Source organism: Fulmarus glacialis, unplaced genomic scaffold (genome assembly GCF_000690835.1).
Source record: "Fulmarus glacialis isolate BGI_N327 unplaced genomic scaffold, ASM69083v1 scaffold1960, whole genome shotgun sequence".
Classification (NCBI taxonomy): domain Eukaryota; kingdom Metazoa; phylum Chordata; class Aves; order Procellariiformes; family Procellariidae; genus Fulmarus; species Fulmarus glacialis.
This window is the reverse complement of record NW_009188163.1, coordinates 65,797-88,605: the sequence shown is the minus strand read 5'-3', so window position 1 is coordinate 88,605 and position 22,809 is coordinate 65,797. Positions and strand designations below refer to the sequence as shown.

The 22,809-nt window shown below is 39.5% G+C and overlaps 1 protein-coding gene across 3 annotated transcripts in view; it reads right to left on the bottom strand.

The window, feature by feature from the left end:
* Positions 1 to 896: 896 nt before the first annotated feature.
* TRAK1 (trafficking protein, kinesin binding 1) overlaps positions 897 to 22,809 on the bottom strand; it is a 72,518-nt gene continuing 50,605 nt past the window's right edge. For 2 of the 3 annotated variants that reach the window (XM_009577441.1, XM_009577449.1), the window contains exons 11-13: positions 21,579 to 21,815; positions 20,977 to 21,293; positions 16,123 to 16,577 (exon numbers count right to left, since the gene is read on the bottom strand). In XM_009577441.1, coding sequence (XP_009575736.1) covers positions 16,123 to 16,577; positions 20,977 to 21,293; positions 21,579 to 21,815 — 1,009 coding nt within the window. Of the gene's footprint in view, positions 1,696 to 7,361; positions 7,465 to 16,122; positions 16,578 to 20,976; positions 21,294 to 21,578; positions 21,816 to 22,809 lie in introns of those variants that run through there. The other variant, XM_009577434.1, reaches the window with a different exon arrangement.

Genomic DNA, 22,809 nt, shown 5'->3' with positions numbered 1-22,809 from the left:
TTCCACAACTTTGACTTCTAGGAAGTCACTGCCATGTTTATTTACCTCATGAGTTGTGAAAACTGTTTTCTTTGGGGGCACTGACAAAGTGTGTTTCAGTGGCAGCAACACAGAGTAAAGCATTTTCCCTTCCACAATCCAGTGCAGCATTGAAAAACAAAGCAAAAACCAAAAAAAGTCACACAGAGTGTAAGCGTGCCAAATGAAACAGAGGTGGTAGGAATATGTCAATATTCCAGGTACCCAGTAGGCCTGCTGACCTCAATACAGTATTAGTTCAAGTTTAACACCTCCGAGAGGAGGAAAATACAGAACAGAAAAAGAAAAAAAACAAAGTTTCATCCATTCAGGCATAACAGCCAGGCACTCCAATAACTCAGCTCAGCTCATCTACAGAAGCAAAATTAAAACTACCACATGTTAAACTGAGTGCTTTTTTCAGCATTTAACAAAGCACAAACGCTCCCATGCTTCAAGTGATGTAATGTGAGGTCTCACAACACACATTCAATAGCTTCCCATGCACCTTCGACTCAAGTTAGGCTAGCTACAGAATCCACATTTTCCTAGTCAAGTTATTTTTTGTTGGTTTTGTTCGTTTTTTTCAGTGCATCTTAAAAAACCTTTTCAAAAGGTTAGCAAGTTAACCTTAATACAGCAATCATAACATAGAGCCTTTTGCACTCAATTGAACAGTAAAATAATCCAATTAGTTATAATAGATCTGGTACATATTTACACATTTTATACAAAGTTTACACATTTCTCCCATTAGGCACGAAGTTGATTTGTCAAACTCAAGAGGCAATGAAGGGGTGGTGGGGAAAGGAAAAGAAGGTCAGAGAAAGAATCTGAGTATTTTTATTTAAAAAGACTAGCTGTAAAAATAAAGTCCTTCATCGTAAGCTAGTTTGCTTCGGTAGCTTGGTTCCCATGAGGATCCCCGAAGTGAGAGACGTCGGGCCTTTCATCTGCATGCTGGAACCCACCATGGTGGGGAAGCTCCGATTCCTTCGGATGCCAGTGTTCAGCTGGATGCCTCCGATGGCACTGGTCACGGCAGGGCAGCCCAATGGGAGACCATCTGGTGCCAGGCCTCCAGGAACAAGGGCCCTCACTGGTCCTTGTGCCCCACAGAGAAGAGGTCCCTGGTCATCAGTTAAAGGAGGAGCTGACGTTTGCCCTGAACTGACAACTTTGGCGATACCAAACCTCTTGACTTTGTCCACGAGATTAAGGTTGGAAACAGACACGTCAGTCTGACTTTCACTGTTCCTGATGTTCTTTTTATTCCTCACCTCTTTCAAGATTGAACTAGCAGGCTTCGAAGCCAAGAAGTTGTCATAAGGTGGGCTGGTGCACTTGAACTCAAAAGATGGAGGGGATGACGATGGTGTCTGCATAGGTGAGTTTGGTGGAGTGGAAGGAATGATCGCCATTTTAGGGGGGTATGTGTTCAGGAGGGTGCCTTTGCTGGCTCTGTCCCAGCTCTGCGGATTGTACACTGCTGCTGAGATGCCCCTTTCCTTCAGCAGCCACACCAGCCCCAGAGACGTGCTCATCGTTGTTGTGGATTCCCGGAGGTTAGTGAAGGATTCAGCCAAACTGAGACGCCGAGGAGTACAGGGAGTAGCCACCGGGGTGCCTTTCAAATTGCTAATGCTGCCACAAGCTGGAGTAGGTGCTGCGTTAAGGCTGAAAGCAAAAGAGCAGGCAAATTATTCTCTCCACTAGGGAATTAAAACTTATTGCAAGCCAAGATTTTTAACCCTGAACAGGGCCTTTTATCCATTTTGAGAGTGCATGGGAAACTGACAGTTCCCAGCTCCTTGCAAATATGATGACAAGTGCAAAAAGGTCATCTCTTACAAAACGCATCTCTCCACTTTGCATACTTCACCACTCAGTCTCATGGGATTAATGCATTCCCCAACACCACCACATTTCTTCTGATAAACTATTAAATTGACACGTTTGTGATCAACACCTTCAGTTTTCCTTCTTGATCTACTGGCTGTCACAACTCCCAGTTGCTTCCATGAGACAAGGAAGCTGGGGGACTTGACCGATGGTATAAGCAAGACAGATTTACCTTTTAGTGTCACTTCTGAGCACACAGAACTGCTAGTCCTTCTAGTACTGCTGGGTCATAGCAGAAAGAGCAGCAAGGGAGGAGAGGAATGTATTTGCTACAAAAGCACTTGTAGCAAAGCTGCTGGAAGCTGGCATTGTCACAAACATGGACTTCTGTAAGGTCAAACACTTCTTCCCTTCTTCTGTTGAATTTGCTTTCATTTATGGGGAAGGGGATGGGGCATCTCTGATGGAGATGTGCAGTGGTGTGAATAGTCATCAAAAGAGATGAGGAAATACAGTCAAGCTCTTGGTTGTAAATTGGTCAATAGGTAACTGATAACTCAGCAGCAAACCAAATACGAAAGAGCCATTCTACTTTTAATTTCATAAAACATTAATTTCTATAGTTTGAAACACGGCTAAATTGCTCCCCAATTCGAGTTCTTTGTTCTCAAAATAAACTACGTATAGGCAGTTGACAAGAAAACGTTAAATGGGCAATAATCTGCACATTTAGAACAAGTGGCAGACATTACATACTTATGTTTAGTGCTATCTTACACCATTTTGTTTTCTTAAGCACATTACTGCTAGTTATTCGGGCTTGGGATTTCCTGAGGCGTATCAAATAACATTCATGCTGGTAGACTGTCCTCTCTCCGTAAGCTGACCAGCTGAATGAACACAGACTCAATGCAGCACCTATTTCCAAAGAATTACCAACACAAAGGAGACGTTCCAAATCCTTTGTGCCACAATATGAGATCTCATGGACACTGAGGTTTGAGTGTTTCTGGCACTACAGTGCCATCCTTAAAAAACTTGTTCCTTGCTAGCCACAGCATGTTTACCTATGCATAATTCCCACTCGAAATTTATGGCAGTCCAAGGTATACCATTCATTGAATAAGGCACGGCGTACTTAGTTGTTTCAGCAACAAGGCACGTGGGACATCCATGACACTCCAAATTCATATCTATTTGGGAGAATCCCAAGGGTTCCGTGCACCTCTAAAAAAAGCTTTCCAACTATTTCTAACCATGCTGAAATGATGATTTTTGCCACATATACATACATGAAAAAGTGAATTCCACGATCGTATTTCCTAGTCATGGATTAATCCCCTCTAATGGCATTTAAAGTGTCTTGCACAATGTAACACTTGATGCTAACAGAATTCACTGACCTGAGAGCTCACCACTGTCCAAAGAAGGAAATCTTCCCCTTCATCTTGCCAGGTTAGCAAGTAGAAGACACTCAGCAAAGAGTCAGAGAAAAAACAGAGCCAACGCAAGACAGCAGGAAAACTAAGTGCTGGGAGTGGGGGGAACAGGGGAAAGAGCGGGATCTTCCCTTTTCAGCAGAGCCACGCTGTTGGATCAGCTCAGCTGTAACATGCAACTTCAACTTAAGTTGGGTTCTCTGTACCAAGAAATGCATCAAAAAGCCACGCTGAGACAATCTGCCTGGATTTCCAGGTATAGAGGAGCCTCAGGCCAATGAACGAATTGCATCCTTTTTGCCCATATGGACAAAAGGCCAAGTGCAAGGTCCTGCACCTGGGTCGGGGCAAACCCCCCGGTATCAATACAGGCTGGGAGATGAAGGGATTGACAGCAGCCCTGAGGAGAAGGACTTGGGGGTACTGCTGAATGAAAAGCTGGACATGACCCAACAATGTGCGCTCGCAGCCCAGAAGGCCAACCGCATCCTGGGCTGCATCAGAAGAAGCGTGGCCAGCAGGTCGAGGGAGGTGATTCTGCCCCTCTACTCTGCTCTGGTGAGACCCCACCTGGAGTACTGCACCCAGAGCTCTGGAGCCCTCGGCACAGAAAAGACATGGACCTGTTGGAGCGGGTCCAGAGGAGGGCCACAAAAATGATCAGGGGGATGGAACACCTCTCCTATGAAGAAAGGCTGAGAGAGTTGGGGTTGTTCAGCCTGGAGGAGAGAAGGCTCCGGGGAGACCTTATTGCAGCCTTTCAGTACTTAAAGGGGGCTTGTAAGAAAGATGGGGACAAACTTTTTAGCAAGGCCTGTTGCAACAGGACAAGGGGGAATGGTTTTAAACTAAAAGAGGGTAGATTTAGACTAGGTATAAGAAACAAATTTTTTACTGTGAGGGTGGTGAAACACTGGAACAGGTTCCCGGAGAGGCGGTAGATGCCCAATCCCTGGAAACATTGAAGGTCAGGATGGACAGGGCTCTAGGCAACCTGATCTAGTCGAAGATGTCCCTGCCCATGGCAGGGGGGTTGGACTAGATGTCCTTTAAAGGTCCCTTCCAACCCAACTATTCTATGATTCTATTCTATGATTCTGTTCTATGATTCTATGATGTCTTGGCTGGAATTTGATGAACTTCCCAGAGTTCATTTCACCTTACATTAATGAACTCTGGGAAACCAAGACTACTGCGAATGTCAGGTTAGACATCCTGGAATATTTTGTTCTGAGCCACTTTCTGATGAGCTTAGAACTTTGTCTAATGGTATATAGCGATGAGCTGACACGAGTTAATATAACTACAAACTTTTGTCCAGTGATCTTCTAAAAATCAGCAGTACTTTAACATCTTTAAGGCACTCCTTAATTAAGGGAATATTAGCCTGATGTCATATGAAGTCTCAAGTCATGTCTTCTCTCCATGATTAAATACGATCCGATCAACATGATCTCTAGAGTGATTTGGAACTGTACAACTTCTACCATAAGCAAGCAAAACTGCCAAATAATTTTTACCCTCCAGTTGCGATTCAACAAGAGGAATCCCATATATTCCTACTTGTAAACTGTAGTGAAACACGTTTGAGAAAACTAGTATTGAGAATGGTGTAATTTGAAAAGCAGCCTTGCTAAGTGGCTTTAGAATTGGTCTTCTTGCACCCCCATGTGCTGTGGCTGCCAGTGCACGTAGCAGATATGCTAAGGCAAGCTCTCCTTACGTCCTCTTCATTCTGCCTGGACTGAATCAGCAGCAGGGGAGAAGGACTCCTCACAGCAGAGCTAAGGAGGCCACACATGCCCACTGCAGCAGCGCACACATGCACTCTCAAGGCAAGGCTGAGTGGAAAGGAGAAGTTAGTTCACAATTCTTCTCTTAAGCATTGACTAAAGCTGCATCTTCATAGCTCTGATTCCAGTTCATGGTGGAACTAAAGAGCAGTGACAGCCACTGTGATGCATCTCCCACACTGGCTAAACACAGGAATACAGAAGTCGTCTTGAAAAGCATGAGGGAGGGAGAAGAAAGAGAAAGAGAACTTACTTTCGTGAATTGACTTTCTACAGGGTAGGACCAAGTACATTTTGGAAACCCAGACATAGGGTGTTAATTATCAAGCTTCTAAGCTATCCTAGTCATGAGATGAAAACTACAGTACCCCAATGGCTTATTAATTCCAACAGCTCCAGATCTCAGTTGCACAGATATTTAGATTAGTATTTCTACTAATTTGTCAGCACAGGTACACACCACAGTGCAATAAAAAAAAAGATACATCCCTGCAAGAAAGCGGTTGTTATGTACGTGTTGCCTTTTTTTTGTTTGATCATTTTGGTATTGCTTTAACCAGGAAATATTTTTCCCATCAAACTGAACCAACGCTGCAGAGCAGCCTGGACACAACCACAGAAACAGACTCAAACTGGACTCAGCAACTCAGCCCAGTGACAGTTTCAGGGTTAGATTGAGAAAAGAAACAAATAAATGAGCACCTCATTTAGCTAGATAAAATTTAGTCAGGTTAGAGCTAGTCACCTGGGTTAGAGGCTAGGTTAAAACGCAATCAGGTAGGTAAATATCAAAACTCTCTGGGTTAGCTGGTGCCACACACACTAGCATTCCTTGTACGTGACCCTGCCAACATGGACGCTGTTGGCAGTGTTGCTCACCCCCTGCCACGCTGGGTCATAGTGTCTGCCCTATACCTCCTCTCAGCATAACGAGACATAATGCAGTTTCCTCGTCCTCCTCACATGACCTGTGAAGAATCGTTTATAGTTGGTAAGGAGGAGCTCCTTAAACATGTCTGCTGAAAACATAATTTTGTTTATTTTGCTTTTTTTTCCTCCTGAATGAATGATGAACTTTGGCGTAACTAAGGCACCTGAAAATGTACTGAATTTAGCTGTCAGTTATGGCTGACTTGTTAGATTTAGCAACCAACGTAATCAAGGAGTTTATTATGACCATAATTAACAGCAATTCAACAATAATAAAAAAATTAAAATAGAACTGCAGCCATATAAAAGGATCTCTTCAGTAACAGTGTTGAGGGGAGAGGAAGACAGAAAAGAGTAAAGAAAAAACAGCCAGGCCACGATTAACTAAGTTCAGAAAGTGAATTAGAAAAGTTATATTTATTCATCATCCATTTCCTTTCCACCTCGCAGGTTTTCATATTTAATACCCTTACTTTTCACGTGTTCCTTAGGTAATCAGTGCTCATCTCATGTCTAACAGGTCTAGACACATCATCTCTGAATGGGACCTACACAATGGTACACTCCCACACAGGAGCTGGAAGGGGCAGAGAAAGCGATGAGGCATTGTCCTTCTAAACAGAAAAAAACATTCTTTAAATACTGATTTGCTAAGGAAGAGAAGTTCCCTCTTTAGGTATGAAATTCACTCATCCTCTCTGGTTCTCAGATCTTCACCTTCTGTAAGGCTATAGAATTGCCTTCTATCGGCATGTACTGCATATACATGCCAATTGCTATTATTAAGCCAGTTCATTAGTTTCAGTCTGGCTGCTATGAACTCATTTCCAACAATTACACTAAGGAACAAAATAGACAGCTCCCTGTTTTTGATTAAAGCGTATTTCCTCCTCCATTCCTCATGTACTTCCTGGATTTCTTTACTTGCGCATCCCTTTTTCTTCTGCATCAAAGATTTAGATTTTTCCTCCCCGGAAAAATCTCTCTCGTATTTTTTGTGAGAGACCACATTCTGCGCATTCACACATGAGGACTACAACTAGTTTGGGATCAAGGGTAGTCAGGTTTGGATACTGGAAGCCAACTTAGCTATGTCTGATCCTGCAATATTTTAACTAGAGACAACAAAATCTAAGATATTTTGGATGGCTTTCTAAAACACTACGCATGCCTCTCAAATAAAATCAGGTTGAGGTAACTCAAAATGGGAGGAATAACTTGGAGGTGTGTTGTAATTCACCAATGCGGCTAATGCTTTTGCTTATGCCATTACTTTGCATTTCCTTACAGGGAAAACTCTGACAGAGCTGAAGGCTTTGCCATCACGGGAAACCCTTACCTTGGTGTGACTCGTGTGAGTTCATCGGAAGGGTGCAGAATGCGGCAGGTGGTGAAGGTGAAGGTGGAGTTGGTTTGTGACATGCACTTCCCAGGATGAGGTACTAAATTAAAAAAAAGCAAATTCTTTGCATTTTACACAGAAAAGGGGAAAACCAAACTTCTGTGTGCTGATAAGACAGATGCAAAAAGTGATGAGGTACCTCGGATGGGATCAATGCAAGAAAAGTGAAATACACAAGTGCTACAGTGTTCTAACAGACACCTGTTCTCCAAAACAAACACACCTAGGACTCCAAGGCCAGTGCTAAAAGGGTCTGCTTGAAACTTCCCCATGGTCACTAACACTGCATATAAGCCTTTCTCAAACCAAATTTAGGCAAGGCAATGCTTGAAATGCTAGTCCTCATCTAAACTAGCAACTTGCATCAGTGGGAAATTACAAGCAGCATTTTCTAGTACCAGCTCAGGAGCACTAAGATTTTCTGAATGCTCGTGCATTTCAGCTTTTAGATTGAACCACAAAAAGGTATCCCCATTACTTCTCAGTAATGGATCCAGCTTGCTAATGCTACAGGAATATAGATTGTTGGGGCAGGGAAGGGTTATTATAAACATATTACTGTTTCTCTGTCTCTGACTTTTCATATCCACAGTAAGGAAAGTGGTAGTTTTTTGGATCCACTACTGTACATCTGTGACATTTCTCTTGTGCATGTGTTTAGGTCTTTAAGAATGTACATCCTCAGCTGCACAATATAGCAGTTTTTTAATATTTGTAAACAGTGTAGCAAATAATTTTCTCCACAAATGCGGCTGTAAAGATGCCACTCTGTCAGTAGATCAGTAATCTGGGAAAGAAGCAATACAGCTCAATTTAAAAAAACAAAGGACTTAGGCCAATTTCTTTCTTCTTAGCAGAAATACTTCTGTGAATATACTAACCTGCTGTATAATGCAGCTGTGGCCATTGCAAAATAACTACAAAATTTAAGAGCCATGCATCTGAAAAGCTGGTTGAAAAACACCCGGAGTTAAATATTACATCAAAGATATCATGATTGCATAGGTTCTCTTCTTAGTAACAAAACTTAGCAGTGGTCAAAAGACATGCACAATAAAACCGTGTGCAGCCCCCTCCCTCTCAGTCCTACCCAACCCTTTGAGCCATTCCTCGATTAAGCCACATTTTAATACCACAGTACGCAAGTACTCGACACATTGCAAAGGACAGACAGACAGACCAACTAGACCAGACACCATTCTGAACTTCCAGAGATGCTTAGCAGAAGCAAGGCAAGTCTTAATCGTGGCTGTGTTCCCTTTTTCATATATATAGTATCACAGCTCCAAAATAGTGTGTGCAGTTAGGTAGTCCTTTAAGAACACATATAAGCAGTGTGTGAAGGCTAGAGCATGGGGAGTGTGAACAGTGGAAGCAGAAGTGGCTAAGCAAACAACGTGAGAGAACTTCTAGTTAGTGCTGGAATGTACTGCTGTACATTAAAGGATATTTCTAAAAAAAAACCCACTGGAGTGTCATGTTAACACACTCAAATGTTAGCACAGCATAACATAACAACAAGCTCTACTTCACCTCCAGAGATGGTAATTATGATGCTTCAGGAATCCAGTTGCTTTAGAGATTAGTGTGAGCACTATAAAAGCTATTATAAGGGAGCACAGCCTAGCAATCATGATTCTCTCCATATTGTAAAGAGTTAAAAGAAAATCTGGAGAAAAAGCTCAAATAACTGGACATGAAAAAATTGGTTATTTAGAGAAAACAAAGGACTTCAACATAAATCAAGTAGAAACAAAGCAATTATCCCTGGATGATGAATAGAAAACAGAATAAAGCAATGCTGGTTTAAGATTGCAAGCTCAACCCAAAGCACATAGCTGTAATACAGTAAGTGCATCTTCCCCATTTGTAATATCCATTGGGCATCCCCTCAGATTGGAAACAGGCACACTGAAGATACATAGCTGCATTAGCAAAAGCAAGACTCATTGCCATTAATGAGTCAGAGATAGGAGAAGGCTGCTAAAAGTAGAGAAATCACTGACTCTAATAAGAGGAAACAAATTGAAATTATTTAAAAAAAAAAAGATCAATTTCCAATAATGTATTCCGCCCTCAAATACCACTAAGAAAGTCCTGCACCAGCTTCATTCTCCATCAGTCAACAATGGGGTGTATCATACTGCTGTAGCATTTTCCATCCTTTGGACATATACAAGGAGAGTGAAAACCTGTTGCTGTAAATGAACAAAGTTTATAAAATAGAAACAAAATGATTAATTCCTAACCTAGTAATTTCCCATAAGAATGGCCATCTCCTGAGTTGGTATAAGTTTGTGAGGAAGTAATACATAAGTTTATAATAAGAGAGACTATCTTCACATATACGTACAGCCAAGTATTATTTTAAATACAAACATCTGCTCCATGTGACTGTGTCTGAAACCAAATGTTTTATTTACACCCTCTTTTTCAAAGTAGTAGATGATTAACAATGAGGCTTCATATCTGTATGAAAAAGAATCTGTACATAATTCAGTGTTTAACAAAATTTACAGAAACATCACGTAATTTCATCCATCAGGAAACCATAAACTAAACTGTATGTGCATTTTTCCCCTAAATTAAAATTCAAGCTAAACCTTAGATTGATGGTGGATCGTGTTTTGTCTCTCAGTAATTAATGATTCTTTACCTTATTAAGCTTTCTCAAACAATTCTTAGGCATTTTGGAAAAAACGCAAAACATTATAGCTGAAAGAGACTCTCCTGTAAGCACAAACACTGTTGTAAAAACATCTTTTAAAATATTGCAGAAAAAGGCAGGTACTAGTCAAACCGACTGCAGAGAGCTCCATCTTCTGGTAAAACAGAGCTTTCCCCACTCAAAACACAAAGCTGATTTTATATAGCTCAGAGCTGTTTCAGATCCAGCTTCAGTTCTCAGAGCTTATGTTGTGCAAACAGCAAAACAGATGAGTTTAGGCCACGATCTTCTGCTTTGGGAACCCTCAGAAGACTCTTTAATCTGGATTTTTAACCAGCTCGTGCAGCGAAAGGTACAAAGTTACAGTAGGTAAACCAGTGGCCTGCCCCACATAAAGGCGTCAGACAAACTGAGTTTGAGGAAGATTTGTAAGAGGCAGCTATACTAAAACACCATTGATTTTTGTACCATTGGTTCCAAACTCAAATTCACTGTTATGCTAGATGAATACTGAGGAGGCAGAGAGCTCACAGAGGCCAGTGAATCTTTGCATTTTATATAAATATCTCTTCTGGCAAATACAGATTTATGCAAAAATGAACTTTAAAAAACCCCCAAAAAACTCCCCAGAAAAGCAACAAAAAGCAACAGAAATCTTCAGAATATGGCTTGATCCAGACTGGCACAAAGGTAAAGTTTTAGCCCAACTCTGAAGCAAGCCACTCCGCTCATCATTTCTTTGGCATGTTTTAACAAAAGGAGGAAACCTGGTTCCCTGCTCTTTCAGCAGAGAGCGCAGTGGAATTTGGACATCTCTTTAGCACAGGCTGGTGAGACAGGGATGGAATGACAATCAGGTTGGGGAGTCCTTAGAGCAACAGAAGGAGATGGTGTTTTAAAGCATTAGAAGTTTATTTTATTGCTGAGTAGAAAAAAAAGCTCTGCCTGCTTTGGAAGAGGATAACAATGAAGGACCATTAAGAGGCACTTTTTTCCTCCAGTGTCATCATTCGGGATACAAGCTAAGAAATTCACTTTTGCCGGTCTATGCCACCGCCATTCTTTGGTAAGGTGAAATTTCCTGAAAACTAAGTCACAACACCTCATTAGGATTCACAGGACAAGACAGCTGCTTCATGTACTCTCTAAATTCAGCAGACTTCATCCCTCCAGGTGACTGAAGGTGAAAGCTCTGATACCCAGTGCTATCTGTACTGAAAACTCCCGGCTGACAGAACAGGGAGAATATAGGGTATGATGGAGTTGATGCCTGGGTTAACTACTAAAACAAAATGGAGATGGGTGATAAACACAACAGCTGTAAAATGTGAGCATGGCGCTCTCCTAAAGGCGTTTAGGTGCCTTCAGATGTCCTTCAGAAAATACTGCTAGAATGTCCTTCAGAAAACACTGGTTTCAGGGGTAACCGTGAATGCTCCAAGAATCCATACATCTGTGCCAGAAGCATTACTCGTGTTATGTTTCTTAAAAAATTGACAATAAAATTATTTTCTGAATATCTGCATTTCCAAACTTTCCATTTATTTTGCCTTTGGAAACAGCAAGAGATGAAAAACTGAACCAAGGCAGGTATTCTTTGGACAGTATTTTCTTAGCTTTCTTCTGGCTGAGGTCTTCTTCTCGTATGTATATAACCATGAAGCACAGATGTAAAAAGACTTCAATGTATTTCATGTGTCTTCAACATGATTTTATGCAGGCTAAGCTCCCAAATTAAAATTCTAGCATTTTAACAGCACAGATAGCAAATGCTGACAGATTTTTCTTAAAGAAGTAACTACTGTGAAATATTCACGCCATCTGAAAATAAAATATATTTAAATATGCATCAATACCTTAGTTCTAAGAAGAGTCACAACATTTATTGCTTTTTGAACAACGGTAACCTCTTAGAAGCATGTATAGTAATCCTGCTAAAAACAACGCAAACATAAGACATTCATTACGTGTTTTCGTGATTTTAGGCATCTATTTGGAAAGATCTCCATGTCATTGTCAAGGTCTAAACATGAAAAACAAGAGGGCTGATCCCGTAATGCTGCACACATGTCTGTTCAAAGCAATCAATCAGTGGAACTAACAAACACAAGTAATGAAAGACCCGTTCGTGCACCCAAAACTAGCATGCAATTAAGCACATGCTGAATCAAGTGTAGCCCTTCCAACTTCAAAATGAGAACATTCACAATATTATTAAGTGCTTTGAATGGCTTGGGGTTTTTTGTTTAAGGGAAACCTGAAAGGCAATGAATTAAAAAACACAAAACAAAAAAACCCCAACAACCCCTCCCCCCAAAACAGAATCTGTACACTTTATAATATACTACAGTTTCAAAGAATAAAAAAAAATATATTGAGGTTACTAAAAATTTGTGCTACAAAATTACTTGTCCTATATGGTATTAACAATGCTGTGTCCTATAACTTCTTTACCATTCCAATTATGCTGAGAGTCTACTCAAGTGATATACAAATTTCAAACTATTCCTGGGTATTAGGCTAGAACTGCGATTCTGGAATTTACAATCTTCCATTAAATTACTGAGCCCACACACAGTATGTAGCTCTGACAGACCAACTGCAGGTCATAAATTACATGTGTGTTAATTTCTTCTGAAATGTTCAGTGCCATGATTGACATACAATCTGCATATATGGTGAGAAAGTTATTTTACGTATCAATGGATACTATGTAGGTCTTAACATAGGGACAGGAAAATTCAAGGATCATAACTTTTTCTTATTTAGTCAGGATGATTTCTGACTCTATCCATCACTCAACAAGAAACAACTGATATTCTGTTCTGAATACATTTATTTTGGCTACAAGACATTTTTGGCACTACCAGCAATGTTTGTTCTCCTGGGTCTGGATGTTAAAATGACTTCTGTTAAGGCTCATCTCGAGCAGCAGTCTACATGCCCACAAAATGGCAGTAAAAACAGGACCTCATAGTACTCTATCAGAGAACATCTCCAGTGAAAAAATGGCAAAATACAACCCTCAAAGCATACGTATCAAATGAAGCAGACACCTACCCAAAAAACTAAGATGACTTACACCTTCTGGGAATGGTCCAGAATTCCTGTAATTCCAAAGATGTTTTGTTTTCACTAACCTGAGAAGACCTGTAGCTCTAGACTGGCACACTCTATGGCCTGCCAACGGCAATTGTAGGGAGATACTTTCTGGCTTTTATGAACCTCTTGAGCTAGGTTTTTCCACAATGAAGCTATCCTGGATTACAAGCAAAAGCACTATCACTAAACATTGTATCCAAGACATTTCTCTCCTTCCCTTTTTATTTTGCTTCCACATTCTCTAGCAAGAGCTTATTCTGTACATTGCTGCCTGGAATCTCCCCTGGAATCATGCAAGCAATGAGGTCATAACCTTGCGCTTGTGACAGGCCTCTAAGGAAATGCATGTCGATACACACCCCTACCTGCATTGCATTTCTTACAGAGAAATCTAGGAGAGGTAGAAAGAATGCTGAGGAGGTTTTTTCAAGAGGAGCAATGGCTGCACAATATTTAAATACAAAATAAATTCATAAGCTAAGCACACGCCTCTCCTCCCCAAAAGTATTCTTCAGTGGGCAGACTGTGGATCCTAAGAAGCACTGTCACATTAATAAGTGCCTACTCTGAAAACATTCACAATTATCTTCTCCTTCTATATCACCTGACAAATTGCTTCAACAAAAAGCAGATACAGCAGTATCTTTACTTCATTTGAGCAACGCAACTAATAATGATGTGGTGGCTCATGGATACTCCTAAATCCTAAGCAGCTGGGCAATCTGGAGGAAGGATAAAGAATGGGAAATTGAAGTTTTCAGTGCATTTGTTTATTCTACACATCAAAGTTATTCATATTGACCAATTCTCTATTTCTGTAATGTATCAAAATTACTCAGCAAACAATAGACAATGAAATAAGATTACTAGAACAATTTCATAGATTTTATCTACTTGCCAATTTAGAAGGTAGGGAATATGCTTAAAAACCTTGTCTGAGATAACTAGAGTTCTCCCAGGCAAAATCAGGAGTTACTAGGGAATAACCTGTTAATAACAGTGACCTGTATTCAAATTGTAATGGAGAAAGGAAATGGAAGGAAATGCTAGTCTTTCTTGCCAGTTTGTAACCATAGCGCAGGTCTACATTTATTTTTCTATTCCAAATAAGGAACTCTTCCAAATCATTACCCACAGATGTTTTACTAATCCGGTCTAAAAAAACAACCAAAAAACCTAAACTATATCTATATCCCTGTCTATGTATAGTCTGTGACAACAAGGTTTCCAAATTTGACATGTTCCTGTGTTGAATATTCTTACAATTAGAAAATCCTTCGCCCAAAGCGTAACCCAAATAGCTTTTTTTTTTGCACAATTACTATATCCTGAGTACATGAAGAACTGCTTGTTCCCTTTAAAATTAATCATATCTTTTCTTCAATTTTTTATTCCATAGACCCTAAAAAATGCCAGTTATTTCAGTCTTTGATTATTTCAGTCCACGTTTCCTAGATCTCCAGCTTTTCTTGCTGCTGTTATTTAGACTCTTCAAAATGATAAACACCTGGATAATATCCAAAACTGTACACAACTCCTGTGAAGGCATTATTTATTTCCGTATTAATATAAAAAGTTAATAATCATTATCCCTGGGCAATAGATCTCATAGAATAAAGACAATTTTTGCCAATGGACAGGGAAGTTGAAGAGTTTGAATGTTCAAGCACTGGAACAGGCTGCCCAAGGAAGTGGCTGAGTCACCATCCCTGGAGGTATTTACAAGGTGTGTAGATGTGGTGCTTAGGGACATGGGTTAGTGGTGGACTTGGTAGTGTTAGACTACGGTTGGACTCAATGAACTTAAGGGTCTTTTCCAAACTAAACCATTCTATGATTCTAAGTTTAATCTTAATACAACTGACGGCAAAAAGTAGCTTATATTCAATAGCTGAAAGCGCTGAACTGCCATTTCCGTGAGAGCTGAGGATACCCTGCACTTCATGAAAATAACAAATACTATTGTCTACCCCTGAGACAATCTAATCTTCCAAAAACCAGTCAAATAATAAATTATGATCTATTCCAGAAAAAGGAGGGGGAAGGAAGCGTCCCCATTTAAAGTATATATGTGAAAACAAGATGTCTGAAGAAAAAGGAGTTCTGGAAGTTTTCTGATTCTGGACTAAATACAATTCTTTACCAGTGGCAAATCTTAACGAGGACTAACACTCCTATATAGCTTATTAAAACAAACAACACCCCCCCAAAACAACAACAAAAAAAGAAACCACAAAAACTCAAAACACATCTGTAGTCTAAGAACCTGTAGCCTTGTGCAATAATAGACCACAAATGTCAGTTCAGAGTATCTAATGAGTCATGCAGTACTGCGTCACTTTAAAATGTTTAAGTCTTAATATGGTATAAATAGGAAGGATAGAATTTAACAGAGTGGTGGAGAGGGAATGAGGGAAATGTCATTATTCTCTGCATAAAAACACTCTCTTAATTCTTTATCTCAAAGGGAATTTAAAAACAGGTAACTGTATCTGAGGTAACTGAATTAAACTTGCAGAATTTCTTTGCTTGATTTTCAAGGCACTTCCATTTGTTTCAGCAAAGGCAACTTAGATGCACTTTTTGTCATCACTTAGTCTTTGGTTTTTTTCCCAAAGTACAAAAATCTAAAGCATGGCATCACCTCTTATGAACAGAAGAATATCTGCACTATAGCCACACAAAACATATATTGTCTATACATTATATACACTGAAGAGCTTGCACTAAATACACATACAAGTTGCATACATGCCCCACAAAGGTTTGTGAACGAACCACTTCCTTTTAGCAGCCTTCTCTTATCAAAATAGAGTAAAATGTTGACCACAGATGCTGTTACTGAAAAAAAAAGTCAAATTAAAAGATTATTAAAGAAAGGATTTTTGAGCCAATGTTAGAATGGTTATGTTCTAACTACTGCACGCATTAACGTGCAGATGCTACACACAAAGCAATACTATGGATGCTGTTCTGGAGAGATGCGAGAATGGCCCAGTAATCAAAATCCTGTAAAGATGTCAGTTTTACTGGACTTAATGAGTTTCCCTCACCAGACCCCTCATCATCGTCAGTCGCGGACTCCTGCATCTCCTCTGTGAAAGCCTGAGATTGGCGGGGGTTATTCTTGTTGTCTGAAACAGTCACTTGTGCTTGTGACCTCTCACCTGAGGTCTCTGTGTGCTGAACTGGCGTCGAGGTAGTTAGGCCCTTGTAAGAAATGTCACCTGTCTCATCTTCCTCATAGTCATTAAGGCAGTACACTTCATCCAGGTCTAGGTCCAGTGTCCTGAAGCCCTTAGTGACAACCCCGGGCCTTGGGTCCAGGATCCCACCCAGATGAGGCTGAGCCAGCTGCTGCCAGTGGTGCAAAGTGGCAGAACCTTGAAAGAGAAAACAAAGACAACCAAAATAAATCAGTAATCAATCCAGGATCTAAATAAAAGGCAGAAAATCCCACTTCATTTATCCAGAAGACCAAAGGTTTGGGAGCTCCAAACCTTTAATGTTTCTGGGTTTAATATTTCTAGGCTTTAATATTCCTTGGAAGACAAGCTACAAGGCAAAACTGCTTCACCTAGTCTTCATCATTTCCAGATCAATATGAAATAAACTGATCACATAAGCATTTAGATAGGTAAAGTCTGGTGGTAAGATGTGGTCTACTTGTGCACACGCACATACCCTCCCCCCATTTATATTCTTAACCCCCAAAATTCAAAGGATTGAGTAGGAGTAGAGGGAATTAACATTTAACAGTTTATTTGAGCACCATCACAGAAAGCTCTAAGAGGAACATATACCCCATACTCCCACATTAAGCTCACACTAAGAAAGGTGCTAGAAACGTGCTAGAATTTACTACCAGTGGCTAACAGGAGGACAGCACAGTCACACAGATTACACAGCAATTTCAGCTTTCTACCATACGTTAGAAAGCCACATCAACTCCAGGCCATGGGTGAGCAGATAGTACCTCTGACTTATACATCAAGTCTAAATACTTGTACGGCCCCTACATGAGCCCCTGTGCTACAAGAAGTCAACTACTACATAACTAAATGCTACTGTACCTGTAGCTTTGTCCTTGGCAGAAAAATGTTTTGAGCAAGGGAAGAGGTGCATTTTACAGAGAAAAGCATTCAATATTCAGCATTCAATAGGAGACAATGAGTCAGAAACAGAAATGTATCAGATTAAATTGATATACACACTGAGATGGGCCCACTGAAATCAAGGAGGATTTATCTGATTCCTCAAGTAGTGATTAAACACTGCTCGCAAGGGCCTAAGTTTTCTTACGTGCCCAGCAATCACTACTGTGTTGTAACGTGTGACTTAAAACTAGTCATTCCAGGTCCTATGACACAAACAAAACATCTTTACTTTCATCTTTGCCAGCTCAAATCAGAGCAGTTTTTGTTGTCTTGTTCCTGTCCCCTCTCCCCAAAGCAGAACACTGACTCATTCAACAAGCTGGCATACAAATGTCTGGCCAGAACTCAAAGACCAAGAATGTTCAGTTTGTTGCATGGTATATGTAGAAATCTAAACCACTGCAATAACTAGGGAAGGGATGGCTCTTATACACATTATTTTGCATCTGAGAAAAATCCCATGGAATGAGGAAAATTGTCATTTCACAACAAGGATATTGCATTACAGGAAGTTTATTGTAAACAGTAAGTGAATGGGGAAAATGTCTTTGTTTAGCACGACTGGGATCAGTAAGTAGCATTTTAATTAAGTCTATCTCACTTTTTAAAACATGTAATTTTTAGCTCAGAATAATTGGATCTGCTAGATTACTTTGGATAATGGCGCTATTTTAAATTTTTTTTTTTTTAATGTAATTTTTGAGGGAGTAAAGAGGATTTAGACTGATTGGTACCCTTGAGGCTCAAGAAGCAGAAACCATTACGACCCCAAAATAAATAACTCTAAGGAAGAGAACATCCCTACAACTTGTATTTATTACTGAATTGTCACAAAGGTCAAGCTTCTGAATAAAAGAAATATTCCAGAGTGTGGAGAAGTGCCAGATATTGTCAAGTCTTAAGTGAAGACTTGCTGTACGACAATACCCTCAACAGTTACAGAAAAACACTGGAAATCAAAATTTCTTTCTCCACTGCATGCAAGTATAAAATCCTGTTGCTAATTAACTTCTACATGCAAGCTTCTGAAGATGTAATCTTTTTCACCGTAAACCTCACCAAAACTTATACTCAGAAAAACTCCGCAGATTACAAGCATTAAATTGATAATATTTTATACCCTTCCTATGGAAATATATTCACCAGAATATCTGCGTTTTGAGCTTTAATATTTCTATTGACACTACATGTTATTAGTTTCTTTTGGAAACTGGAAATCAAAGTTCATCACAAAAGCTTCATCACAAAAAGGAGAATATCTGAGTTTCTCCCCACCTCTATTACTTTAATCTTGATCTCATAAAATGTGTGTAAGGGAGCTTTAACTTTTCCATACAGAAAATTAACACTAATGCAGAAAGCAATGCAACAGTTGTGAGCTACCTTATGCTTTTTTTAAAAAAAAAAAAAAGGCAAATTGAAGGGGGGAATACAACACCTTGGCCTATATTCAGTCCCAGGCTTCTACTAGACCGTTTTGTAAATTATGCTATCAGAAAAATCTGCCATGAGGGAATTAGTGTGCAACAGTGGGACTGCCAGGCTGAAGTGAGAAGAAATTTAAAAGCAAAATAAAATGAATAGAGTTTGTTTTTCTATTCCTGATATCTGCACCATGTATTGTATGGAGGTCAGAGAAAGCTTGGAAATTCATGATGTGTTGCTGCCACAATTGCAACAAAGTGAGTGAAGACATAATCAGTCCAAAGTTCTAGTTTTCCTACAGGACACAGGGAGTGGGCTATTTAGTGCTTATGGTACAACAAACTGCAGATGCACAGTTTAAAAACAAAAACCAAACCAAAACAAAAAACCCACCAGACTGTAACTAAAGCAAGACAAATCAAGCGATCATTCTATTAGACTAAAAGAAAGTGTTTGTGTGTTTTGTTTTTTTTTTTTTTAAGAAGGTACAAAAGAAGAAGATCAATTTCTTAGTGCTTCTGTCACCCTATTTATTTTACTGTGGGATTTAAAAGATTGCTTTAAAGGAGTAGAAGCGACTAACCTGAAATGTATTTCAGAACTGATTTTTTCTTTCGCCATTTTATGGCATGAGCACCCTTAGGAAAACAGTAATAAAAACCAAAAGCACAACTACTGATAACAGTCTGCAGGTACAGCAGACTATTTTGCCCCAGTAATTTGAAAAGTATCCGTGAAGTTGAAAAAAAAAATTTAACTCTCATGAAAAATACTTGGGAAAGAAACTAAGCTGAAGTGAGGAACAGAATCATAAACACATATTTAATAAAAGATAACAAACACTAAGCTTATGAAACAGGCAGATACAAACATACTACAAATGAGATGTAAAACCAAACATGAGAAGTACTTTAAAAGGTGCAATAATTTTAAGGAAAAAAATGACCCAGTGAGAACAATGAACAAAACCAGGAAAAAAAACCCAGACAGATAGAAAGATGATAAAGACTTTAAGAGTTTATTGGAAGAAAAAAGCAGATATAATGGGATGGTGACAGAAATCTATTACAGTGGTAGCAACCAGTAACTGAAACAAAGCTGGATCATCCCTTCCCTCATATGGTACAAGAATTTTTATGACCATTTAAAAGCAGTCATGAAAACAAACTACTAAACTCTGCTAAACAGTATGGACTTGTGCGCTATGGCTATAGTTTCATTTGAATAGATAGATACAGCACATCACTTTCTTCAGGACACAATAATGGTTTTTTGCTTCTGAATGTGCATCATGCTAAATGCTCCTTATAGATGAAATAAATTTGTTCTAAAAAGATGAAGAAAGGAACTTTTGCAATTAAAACACAAACAGACAATGTAATGTAACACAAGAGTTCTGTCAAAGGAAAAGAGAGAGAGAAACGAAAGCTAAATTATGTAACTAGCATATCTATGAAGCACTATAGCAAAACAGCTTCATTTTGTTTAAAACCTGAAGGAATTTACTCAACTAACTTCCAGCAACAACCTGAAAGGACTGAAGAAAGCCAGGCAGACTATACTATATGTGCTCTGTCAGCTTTGTTAAACAGACTACAGTATTGGACTTTGAAATAAAGCTCTAGCCCTGACTACCATCTACCTATATCTTGCCTTTTTCTTGAGACAATATATGGAGGAAATTTGACTTTAAAAAAACCCCTATTTCACACACGAAACTCAAAGCTAGAAAGACTCATGTGTGGCCGCTCAAACAGTCAATTAAAGTCCAGAGGTAATTTTTAATCATAAAAATAGTCCTATTAGATCAAGTGGATTATTTGAAGTAGGTAAAAGTCTTTCCAGACTCTTATTTGCAGAACTGAGATTTGATCTGCTTAGATTTCAGATACTCAACCACCTTCCTTTTCTAAGTACGAAACGGCAACATTGAGATTTAGGTCAGACGTAAGGCTGCACTGCTGATGCATGTGTGGCCTTTAACATTTATTTTACTGCCTTGGACAGAATTGTTTCCTAACACTTTTAAGGCTTGAGGAAAAATGTAGTAGTTAGAAGATTTCAAACCAACAGCGTGGATTACTGTCTCTAAAGTAAAAAGAATATGTATTGCAAAGATTTCCTGCTTTCTGGTGATGGATAAGAGACCACAAAGAGTCACTAAGAACAACAGATAAAGGCCGAGGCCCTTTGTTATCACCTTCTAGTGGTTTCACAATCTGAAGCTTTTCTGGCAGGTAGGAGCGACTGCTGATAGACATTCCTGAATATCCAGTGAATTCTGAAAATCTGGAGTGAGTGCCCAGTGACATGATGCTCTCTGTGGGGGTAACGGAACCGCTATGGAGCTCGCCCTTTTCTGCCAGTTCCCGCAGCTTCCTTTCCTGCTCTTCTTCGAAGAACTTCCGCTCCGAGAGGTAATTCTCCCGCCTGAGGGACAGCCTACGAAGGGCAGTCTCTAGGTCACTGGAGCCTGGAGTCCCCGGAGTTCCAGGCTTCTTCATCCTCTCTTCATTTCTAAAGCATAACAGAGGACACACACCAAAAAAAAAAAAAAAAAAAAAAAGAGGGAGAAAAAAAAATTCTTAGAGATGCTTAAAACTTCCACGTGACACTTTGAGACATTCACCAATACCTTTAAATGACTATGTCTCAAGAACTATAAGCACAAAATAAAGTAACTTTTGAAGATGTAAGTCACTTTGTTAACTGCATAATGTAAGACAAAAAGAGGAAAACGGAAATGCTTTGCCTTTATGTCAGAAACAATGCAAAACCAAAGCCCAGTGCTACAGTACTGACCCATTGTCAGAAGATTCTGTCTCAAGGATGATGCTATTGGTCTTGTTGTCTATCATAATGTTAGAGATGTCTCCCCCATAGAAACTGGAACGTGGAGTGCTGACACAGCTAGACATGACTGAGTTCATAGCAGAGGACTGGTTAGAGCCTGGGATATTCATTGGCGATGGAGTCATGGATCTCTGCTTGACAACTTGGTTAACATTTCTCACTGTCTCGAATACACGCTTCTGATGACTGGTAAGACATACACACAGTTAATAATCACAGAGTGCCTTCTTACCTTAAGAAGGAACAGAGAAATAGGTAACAGCTTGTTAACAACCCTTCCTATCACAGCTCCACCAACCACCTTGTCTCTATAGTTTCTGTAAATTAGTATACATAGGGTCCCATACTCGCTACAGTCTGGCCATTACATTCAATTCATCAACATATTTCCATCTCCCTAGAATATTTTAGACAGAACATTTTAGAATTATGTGCATGGACCCTCTCAAATATTAATAAAAATTAAGTGAAAGAGAATTTCAGTATATCAGCTAAAAATGCCTTAAAGCCATTGTGTGGAAATGAGTTTTTAAAAAACAAAATTGATCTCCATTCAATTCTTAACTATGAACTGCCTAATCCATTTTAAAAGATAATTTGAATTTACTCTACTGACTATCTCTATGCAAGCAAGTCTTGCATCTTTTCTTTCTGAAACCGATTTCCTAGCCCCTTAAATACCATTTAAAAAAAAAAAGAATCAGAAATATAATGGATCAAGAGTCTAGAGAGAGGCTTGTCAAGGCTGGAAAGCTACTTTTTATCTACTTCTACAGTTCATTCTTTATCACCATTGCCCTGATATCATAACGAACTTTGTTCATCTGCTTCAATATTAAGATCAGACGACACTTCAGCAGAAATTTCTTGGCAAAATAAACTTGCCCTGCATCATGCTACAGAGTGCCATTGGTGCTTTGTTTTACAGTTCAACAATGACTGAATGCAAGAACAGCGCATCCTTTCCAGCTTAAAGGTAATACTGCCAGGGTATAACAACGACAGCATGCCTTAAGCTATTTAATGTCATTCAAATTTCTTTCCTTCTGTTCCTGAGTGCTCAACAGTTGCAATCTTCGTGTGTAGGCTCCAAGTCTGTAGTTGTATATCATAAAGAGGCTGAATCTAAGAGCATCTATCAATAAACGGTCCCACAGAGGTTACAGTTACCCCTGCTGAA